Source organism: Acyrthosiphon pisum, chromosome A1 (assembly GCF_005508785.2).
Source record: "Acyrthosiphon pisum isolate AL4f chromosome A1, pea_aphid_22Mar2018_4r6ur, whole genome shotgun sequence".
NCBI classification, from domain to species: domain Eukaryota; kingdom Metazoa; phylum Arthropoda; class Insecta; order Hemiptera; family Aphididae; genus Acyrthosiphon; species Acyrthosiphon pisum.
Window position 1 is genome coordinate 73,825,413 of NC_042494.1, and position 11,051 is coordinate 73,836,463.

General features: G+C 27.2%; 1 protein-coding gene across 1 annotated transcript; it reads left to right on the forward strand.

Annotated features, from left to right (window-relative positions):
• Positions 1 to 2,173: 2,173 nt before the first annotated feature.
• LOC100570069 (serine/arginine repetitive matrix protein 1) lies at positions 2,174 to 8,016 on the forward strand (the record flags this gene model as incomplete). Its single annotated transcript, XM_003243842.4, is given in 8 exon segments — positions 2,174 to 2,503; positions 4,075 to 4,290; positions 4,354 to 4,534; positions 4,636 to 6,003; positions 6,074 to 6,426; positions 6,495 to 6,580; positions 7,657 to 7,721; positions 7,957 to 8,016. Coding segments are annotated over 8 exon segments (2,341 nt in total), but the record flags the coding sequence as incomplete, so codon positions are not given.
• Positions 8,017 to 11,051: the final 3,035 nt, after the last annotated feature.

Here is an 11,051-nt window from a genome sequence, read left to right on the forward strand (position 1 = left end):
CAATACTACAAGAGGAAAATCTTAATATTATGTAGTAGGTATAGTTTATTATAATTACGTATATATAGTAGGTATACCGGGTTGTTTTGGAGTTTTATACTGTCGAAGAATTTTGTAGTGACCAGTGAGGACTAGGTAATTATGTATATTTAACCAAACAATAAGTTATTACTACTTGCTAATTTTTATTAATAAAAATAATAATTGATTAGGTATTTAAGATTGGTATATTTTGGGACGCATAAACGCATTATTATTATTGTGTACCCATATATGCTTCGATCTTCGTCTGATCGTTAATGAGAATGTGACTACTTCGTACACACGAGCGTGAGTCCCTCTCTAAATTTTTTATACTTTATTTTTTTTATCCAAAATACTTGTTGGTCGGATCGAAGCCCGAATTTTCATTTTACTTTAAATAGTGTTAGAAACTAGAAAGATCGATTTTAAAAATAACAAATATTGTGCATTATTCAAATGCGTATTTTTACTTCTATATAATTATAATTTTGAAAATCAGACTGATCCTACCTACAAAACGTTGTCTTCTTTTAAATTAAAAAAAAAGGACGAAAACCAACTATTATACAGGTCGTGAGAGTTTTTCCTATAAGACATGTTTTTGTATTAGAAACGCACGTGCGGCCATTAATTGTATAAATTATGAATTGTTGTAACAGCTTCAATTAAGCTGCATAGTAGTCGGTATTGCATGTAATAATTTGTTAATTGAACTTATTTTAAGAGAATACGCGTATTATAGATAAACGTATCTAGGCATTTTAAATATTTATTATGGGCAGTCACATTAAAATGTTGACACTGATTTATGGACTTTTTTGTGCTCTTATAACATGTAATAAAAACTAAAAGGTTAGATAGGTAAATAAATAATTATAAGCCCCCCCCCCCCAAAAAAAAAAAAAAAACTATGAAGTAGACATACAAATTTGGCCTGGGTAATAGATTTTCCCGGCCTAAATTTTTCTCCCAGGCCGTCCTTGAGTAGGTGACACAGAACAATCATACCTATATAACATTTTAAGTTTTGAAAACGTAATATTTTATTTCGAGGATTTAATTTTTACAGAATTATACCAACATAATGTGTATTATTATAGTAATATAAAATGTCATTGTTAATTTTTCGAAAATTATTTATAGTTATTTATTTATATTATTATTATTATCTATATTTTGAATAATATTTTTGTATAGTATGTTTTTAACTGTATTATTTGACGTAACTATCATTCGAAATATTTTTATATGGTATATCTATTTGTGAAGTTGTTAAGTTGGTTAATTTGAATTACACGTAATATATTATCGTAATTGAAAACAAAATACTATTTATAAATTATAATATAATATAATATAATATACGTATTTAAATTAAATATTAATTATAGATACTAATTATTAACGTCTAAAAAATATTTGTTCAACCAATTGTATGTGGTTGTGAGTAATATTGTAGTCTAGGGATTTTTTTTCCGGGATTCATTATACCTACTGTCTACTGTACAGCAGAGCGACAACAAGTTGCCCTCCTTTTTTATTGTTTTAAACCATTTTACTGGCTATTTATAAATTAAAAATTAAATTAAATAATTAGGATAACTATTAACTATAAGCTTTTAAAAATATTTTCTATCAACTTAATTCAATTCAATTAAAATTTATCATTAACTTGCCCAGGGTTGGATTTTTTAGTTAATAGTACCTATATTTGAATTAGGGACGTTGTACTAAATGATCAACACTTAGCTATAAAAATTCAACATTTTAAACATTTTTTAGTTAACTTTGTGGTTTTGTCAATATTTGAATATCTGATTATTTTAAAAAGTAGATACTGACAATTTAAAATTTTCACCTCTTAAAAGTTACCAACTAGATCCAGTTTTCTACCAAAAACCTATTTAGACGCTATCATAACATAAAAACAAAAATATTATAAAATAGACAAATTAAAATATATCAAGTATCAACGTGACAACGTCAAGTCATTTGTTATTTTACATTTTTTACCAAGTAGAAAATTGAAATTTAATTAAATTTATGTTGGTAATGCTCATATGTGATAGGTTTGTCAAACTGCGGATTTTAGTATGTCTTTGGATCATCTGTTTTGTAATTGTTTTGGTTTTCTTTTCATCTTCATTGCTCCATTACCCAATGTCCCTATGAGTTTAATGTGGATGTACTTTACTATGTTTGTTAATTTGTTTTTGTATTGACTTTTATTTAGTCCTGGCGACCTGGCCTCCTGGTAGACGGGAGTTTGTGTAAAAAACTAAAAACTTTGTGTTGTTAATTGTTACAATAATACAATTTCTTCTTTATTATTACATTTTTTTCGTAATTCCTGCGGTATGCAAATTATATCCTTTAGTGACATGTTTCAATCATTTTAGTTTCTTATTTATCTATTCGTTAGAATATACATAAACATTTATTATTGAAGAGGATCAATAAAAGAAAAATGGACTATAATGTGAGTATTAACGCTTTGTTTAACATACCATGATTGTATTTATACGTACTTCACCTACAGGCTTTAATTAATGTTGGTTATAAATATTTAAACTCAAAATTACTAAAAATTTAAATGCTCATATGTGTGGCCTTTATTTGTTATTTTTTTTGAAATATTGAGTAAAAATGTTATTAGCTACACAATGTGAGATTTTCCATATGCTAATCTTATTATTAATATAACAGTTATAATTATATACAATTTATGTTTGTATAAAATTTTTTACAAACGTTGTCTACTATTAATTTAAATTTGTTTATCCAATTTTCCAAATATATTTATATTAAATATTAATACATACATGCGTGATAAGAACAATTTTTTTTTTTAAACATGATTTACAATGACTACCTAGTACAGTTACAAGAAAATCTAAATATGTCAATAGGTATTCAAAATCCTTTATTTTAGTTTAAATGATTAATGAAATTTGTTGTTTATTTGGTGTCTGTCTAAGAGCTGCAAATGTTAGCTAGTACCTATAGGAGATTATGAGGTGAGATAATTTGCCAGTTTTTATTGTGAAATATTATATACACTTCAATTTTTTTTACTTCTGAATTTGTTACTTCACATTCCAAACGGAATTTTGTTTAGATTTTATTTCCCCACTGACAATGAAGTTTGAGATAAAGAAGAAAAGATTAAATTGATGAACCTTGATTAGAAGATACACTGTTTTAGAGGACAATAAAATATAAGTAGCTGCTATTGATAGGGGTATGTTATACTAACTAATATGGTTAGTGTGCTAGATATGACTGTATGATATGGAACTTATAACTTAGAAATTGGGAGCTATGGGAGTATTACCTGACTTAAATGGAGGTACCTGCGTGAGGAATGCCATATAGTCCAGATCTAGATGATTGGTTTCGTTGTGGTAGAGCATCGAAAGTGTTAGGTTGAGATCATGACAAATTATGTAGGTATTATCACAGCGTTTTGATACGCATCCTCCGCTCTTTACTTTGCCTATATCGTAGTTCTCCACTTCTTATTGGCTGTCAATAATATACATACATATATAACATAGAACAAAATCAACCAATGAGAAGTGGAGAACTACGATATAGGCCGGAGGTAAAGAAGATGCGTATCTACTGCGTAAAACTAGTACAACTGTGATGATACCTATATAATTTGTCATGGTTGAGATAATAATTAATATTATTAAAATGTGTTTCAGATATTAAAACTTATTTTTTAATGTTTTTACTTTAATAATATTGATGCATTTTGTCTGTTACTTTTCTATTGTATTTAATTATTTGATAATTATCATATAAATTATTTAAAAACTCATGGAAAATTTCTCATAACTGTTCTATGCCAAACTGTCCGAAATATATGAAGGTACCAAAAACCTAGGCTTTGATTTAGGTCCAGCTTTTGTTAAATAATTTGTTTAATATTTATTAATGATTAGTTTTGAAGAACTAAATACCTCATATTATATTATATAGTATTAATTATATTACCTATATTATTATTTAATATTAATTATTTTGATTTATTATGTTTATTAGAGTATTGATGATGATGATGTTGAAAAATTACGTCTAGCTGCACTTATGACATTCAAAAAAAAATCTAATTTGCCAATAAATGCAATAAGTAGTACATCAGGAGAATTTAATAAATTTGCAAATGGCAACTCCTACAATAATCCTGCAAGAAGTAATAATAGAGGACGCTGCTTTCCGGTGCCAAATAGATCATATAATAAACGCACATATGCTAATGTACGTTAAAACTAATTTTATATTTAAAATATCTTGTTTTAAAAAATATTGTTCTTATTATAGGTTGGTTTTCGAAGACCAACTCATGCAAACAACAATTTGATTGCAATTATACCAATGGATAGTGAAGGTGATTCGCTAAATGATTCAATATCCAAGAATTTATCTAATAATAGTAATTCAAAACATACGTATACTTCCGATTCCACCAAATTAACCAATTTTCAGAATTTAAACAAGGAAGGTAATTAAATATAATATTTTATTAATATCATGGACCCTTAAATCGTATACTTAATAATATTATTAATTTTATATGAATTTCTTTTAAATTAATTTTTTTAGTTTCTACAAAATTTAGCAGATTAGAAAATGAATCTGGTTCTGAAGAAAGTGATGATAGTGAAGCAGAAGATGGAAAAGACGATTCAGATGATGGAGATGTCTTATTATTGGGTGAAGAAGATGAAGATTTAGATGATCTTGATAAACTAATGGATATTATGGAGGCTGAAATTGCTGGTAGAGATGTTAAATCATCTAAAAAAGAAAAGAAAAGTTTAAAACATAAAAATAAAAAAGATAAGAGTACACTAAAAAATAAATTGGATGCCAAGACTAAAATAGATGAACTTCCTATACCCATATATCAACCCAAGATTATTGAAGATTCCAAACCTCAGTTAAAAAATCCACCAGAAGAAGAATTAGAATCTATAAAAACTTTGGAAGAAATTAGAAACTCTTCATCACAATCTAGTTTGTTGAAATCACGTGTACCATTAAGATCTCCATCGCCACCTCTTAGAAAAAGATCGATGTCTCCTTATAGTAAACTTCAAAAAAGGTCACCATTGTCAAGATCACCACGAAGAAGATCTCCTTCCCTAGACAGATATAGATATTCACCACTACGATCAAGGCCCTATCGTAGGTCTTTATCACCAAGAAGATCACCTAGACGTATGTCACCATTAAGGGAAAAAAATCTTTCTCCTAGACGATATTCACCTCTTAAATCTCGTTATCCCTACCGTTCACCATCTCCAAGAAGAAGGCGTAGATCTGTATCACGGGATTTATCTCCTAGTAGAAGACGTTTATCGCCATTAAGGAGAAGAAGTAGATCTCCACTCAAAATTAAATCAAAATCTAGATCACCTAAGGTAAGACCAGCTGTTAGAAGAAGATCACCTAGTCCATTAAAAAAAGTGATAAGGTCAAGACCAATATCACCTCCTAATATTCGGCGTAAAGATAATAAAATTATGGATGATGATCACTTAAAGAAAAGAGAAAAAATTAAATCTGTTGATAATCAGGTGGAATCAAGGCCAATAGATCCGGTTTTAGAAGCAAGAAAAAGAAAATTTGAATCCAACAAGCCAATTGAACCAACCAGTAAAAAAATTATTTTGAAAAAATCCAATTCAGTTCAAGTAGCAATTCAGACTGAAAATAAAGAAACTCAAAATGAAAAGAAAGAACCAGAAATAAAACCAAAAACTACTCATTTAACAAAGAAAGTAAAAAAAGTTGCACATTCCTTCCAGGTTCCAAAAAATATTAGCATAAAAATGAATAATGATTTGGAAACTGTAAATTTACGAAGAGTTGTAAAAGTAAATACTTCTTCAGACAAAATTTGTAATAAAAAGCGACCCAGGATCGTGTTTGGACATGAAGAAAAAAATGAAGCGCTAATTGAAGAAGGTTTGATATAATATTAATTTTACTAAAATTGTAAATTTATTTGTTTTGATAACATTGATTTTTTTTTTAGTTAATACTTTTGATAAACACAATGAGAATATTGCTAAACCAAATAGCACTGTAACAAAAGTATTACATTCTGAGGCAGTGGAAGTATCTAGTACATCAGAAGAAGAGTTGTCAGAAGAAGAAGTATCTGAGGAGGAAGTATCTGAAGAAAATGTAGATGAAGAAAGTGAAAAAGAAGATGGACAAAACTCCAGTGATAGTTGCGAGGAATATATTGAAGAGGAGGAGGAAGAAGAAGAAGAAATTGAAGAACATCAACAGGGAGTAGATGATCAAAAAGAATCCTTACAGCGTAATGATACAGTTGATCTTAGAACTGAACTAAAACGAAGAAGAGCCCTTCGATTAAATATGGTAAAAAAAAGTTACATTCAAATATTTATATAAATATTATTTCTGAACAATTTATTTTGAATGTTTAGATTCAAGTGGAAGTAAAGAAGAAACCAGATTCATTTTATCCTGCACGGTTATTACAGTCAGCTATAAGAGGTGTTGTTGGTTCAAGGTATAAATACATTAATTTACTATGGTTATATAATTAAAAATGACTAAGGACGGTTAACATAAATAACAGTGTACACTTGTTACTTACCCTGTAACTAGGTTAGGTTACATTTATTCTATAAAGTTAACAATAAACAATTATGTTAAACTATGCTAGTTGCATAAAAAAAATATTAAATTTATTATTGATAACCCTGATTACAAAATAAATTAAACCACCAATCTATCTGTAATTTACGATCCGTTAATTGATATTTTACAAAACCATTAAAGGAGCACATAAAAAAAAAATTCTTCAAATTGTTAATAAATGCTAAATCATTGTAGTCTGAACTACTAAAATTGATTTTGTCGGATCTAAAATAAAATATTAATTAAGGAGATATTGGAATATCTAGTATAACCACCTAACGTCACTGGGCCGAGCTCAGCATAATCGCCTATCTTACGCGTGTTAAAGTTGGTCGCTTTACACAATGATTTACCAACCTAAACATTTACATTAATGTGATATATTTCATTTTTTTGAGCTTATAAGACAATAGAAGTATCAGAATTTCAATATAATGTTTGGTTTTTTTTTAATATTCAAGTTACTAAATATATATTTTCATTATGTACATACATTGTAGTTACAACGGGGCAGCGTGTCGATTTATTTTAATAAATATTTTAAATATTTCAAAAAAAACTCATGAGAAAAATTCTAGTTTCACTAACATTTTTAGTACATGAAAACAGACACATATGTACGACACAAATAAGAAAATATACTTTAAAGGTATTTAAATTATTGTGTGAAGAGTATAACATTTAGATAGGCAATTACCGTGACATCGGCTCAATGACATCACATGGTTATTTTCAATTACTCTTAACTCGTTGACTAATGTGAGTAGAAACGTAAAACCTATACCATAATTCTTAGAATTAAACATTCTTTCAAATTAAAAATACTTATTTTTTTTGTGTGTGTTTAGTGCTCTTTTAACACTAGCTTTCAAGATACACCCAGTTTTATTTACTAATAGAGATTTGTTAAATAATTTAAACTGAAGATGTGTTAATATTTTTCAGCAGTACTAATGAAGCTAAAAGAAAAAAACATTCGAAAATACCAGAAATTAGCATAAAAACAGAAGGTGATATGATAATATTTTATTATTTTTATTTATTATACTTTATAACTAAGCTTTGGAAAATTTAGGAGTTTTTTATTATTAACAAACACTTTTTACTGCTCATTAACTTGTTATTTTAATTAAAATGTAATAAAATTGATATCTATTTATTTTAAACTAGCATATTATTTTGTTTTATTAACAATTATTATTTTATCTCCAATTAAATAAATCAAAAATACTTTTTATCTTTCAGGTAACTCAGAAGGCCGAAGAGTAATTGTAATGAATCGAGACAAAACAAGGACTGACAATGGTAAAATTATTTTTCCATTTAAATACTATTATTTCTTGGTATTCTCATCTCCCATTAACTCAGTTCAATCAATAAACTCAGTGCTCTTCCATATTCTTCAGTATAGCTAACTTGGTTCCATCAAAGATGTTCATATCCCAAATTTATTTAGTTTTTTAAAGTTTAAAGACAATATAATTGTACATAAAAAAAAAATGTTTAAATACTCATCTTTCAGCCCAAAATTGTCTGCTTATAAGTTATAACTAATACTCAACTCTATGTATAAAATAATATTCTCTATTCAGACCAACACATATTCATGGTAATCTTTTAACAACACTGGTACATTTCAAAATACAGTTAACTCTCGGTAACTCAAAATACTTGATATCTCAAACAAATAACATTCCCCTTCATAAACAACACCACTTGATGTTTAAAATAATCTTGTTAACTCAAAAATTAATTGAACAAGTTTCAATATCTCAAATTTTCTTATCTGAGTTTAGTACCTAACATATGTAGTTTATCGCCGTGATTTGTAAGTTGAAAGTAAATTACAGTTGACTATTGTTAGGTAGGACCTTGTTAACTCTTGTATTAGTTCTTTGCCGTTCTGTTCGTTTAATTGTACACCGTGTCACAATGGTTTAAACAAGTAAAATCATTACCATCAGGTAATTATACAAAAAAAATTCTATATGACTCCTGAAATTAGAAAAAAATAGTTGCCAAGAAAAGGAAAATCTTACTTTTTATCAATAATTGTACAGCACTCAATTTAACTTCAACCTTTAATGCTATTCAAGTCTAATTTTTACTTCCCAATACTACGTCTATATTATAGCCATTAGACCAAGGCATAATTATTAACACTTTTTTAAAATTTTGAATACTTGAAATTATTATTAAGTCAAAAATTGTTTCCCCCCTCTCATGTAATCCGAGAGTTGACTATATCTTAAAAATCATATTGCTTTACCAAAAATCTATCTTAAGACACATTTCAAAAATGCTGAAGTGCATAGTGTTGGCTACCTATAGAAAACTGAGATAAAAAAATCTATCCGAGTAAATAATAGACTAATGTTAAGAAGATGCTACATATGCATTTATTGTGTCCGTCTTGCACACATACGACATAAGACAATTTTCGTTCAATAGTTTTGATTAGTTTTGAGTGAATTGACCAATTATCAAACTTTTAAGTAAAAACGTTATCTGTTAGTAATTAATGTCGCCGTGTCGGCTATTTTCATTTTCAAGCAAGATATGAGCATTTTTAATTTTAGATTCTGAATGAAACGATGAATGTATTAATTTTACAATGATGTGTTTATCATATTCTCATCAGGGCGATGAATTTAGATTACAATGTTTTTTTTTTTTTTTTAATATTTGTATGTGTCTGTTGTCACCTTTTAGGATAGTAAAAGTACCTACTTACAGTAGTGGGTACTGTGGGGGGGGGGGGGGGAAGTAAAAATTTCAAAGTAGTTTTTCAAAAGCGCTGTGAATAACAAAAGAAAAGTAAAGGAAAAACGGGAATTTTTAAGCAAAATTGATTTTGGTTTTTGTTGTAACCCTAAAACAAATGACCGTAAATAGATGACTATATTTTTTTGTGTTATCACCTTTTAGGATAGTAAAAATGCTTGGATATTCTTCAACAGTACCTTTTCTGATAGGAAAGTGAATCTAATTGGTACTTTGGAGGGGGAGGTCAAAAGTAAAAATTACCCAGTAATTTTCAAAAGTGCCGTGATAAACAAAAGAAAAATTAAGAAAAAACGGGAATTTTTACGCAAAATTGTTTTCGAGAAAATCGAATTTGGGTTTTGGTACAACTCTAAAACGAATGACCGTAGGTACATACATTTTTGACTGAATATTTATATTAGCATTTTCTATACATCTTGACATTTTTCAAATATTTTGATTTATTTTGAGCTGTTAACGGACATTTTCAGTTTCCTTTTTTTTTTAGTTTTTTTTTTATTAATATCAATAAAATTTTATTTTTGGGTTTAACAAGCTTGAAAATTAAATAGAAGGTTCCTATTATATTGTTTCAAAAGCAGATGAAAAAAATTAAAAATCCATAGTCACAATTTTGTTTTATAAGCATCTAAAGTTCAAATATTGAAAAAGTACATAAAAATGATAAAAATTTGCAAATTATTTTTAGTAAGAAATTCTAGAAAAATTTTCTTTTTAAATCTATAATTTGAAAATGTAATACAAGATTCCTCATAAGTTTGTCTACCTTCTTCAAAAAAAAAAAATGTCTACAAATAAGTCAAATTAAATTTTTATGAGCGTTTGAAATTCATATTTTTACAACATTTGATATTTGCTCGATTTATCATTTGATGATTTTCTTATTTTATGGTAATTAAAAAACGAATGACTTGTTGATATTTGAAAATTTCACTGAATGTTTATTTTAGCATTTTATATATACGATAAAATAATTTGACTCTTTTTGAGCTGTTTACGGACATGTAAGTTTCAATTTTTTCAGTTTTTTTTTTTCTATAAATATCAATAAAGTTTTAATTCTATTGGCCCAAAAAGTGTAAAAAATTAATACAAGGCTCCTAATACATTGTTACAATAGCAGTTGAAAATATTAAAAATACATATGCACAATTTTTTTTTATAAGCATTTGAAGTTAAAATGTTGATAAAATTTATCAAATTTAAAATTTAATAATTATTTTGTAGTTAAAAATTTATAAAATGTTCAACTTTTATATCTAAGGATTGAAAATTTAAAACAAGATTCCACGTAAATATTTAATTCTGTTGCCAAAAATTCTAAGAAATACATAACCACAGTTTATTTTTATAGTCATTTTAATTTCCAATTTAGACGAAATTACATATTAAAAAACCTGGAATAACTATTTTAGTTATTTTGTTGTGATTGTAATGGTTGTATAATATTATTTGTGGGTACTTGAAACTTCTAAAGTATACTATTATATATCTATAATAGTACCACGATTTGTTGTTGATGTATAACGCGTTACCTGATTGATATTGTGATA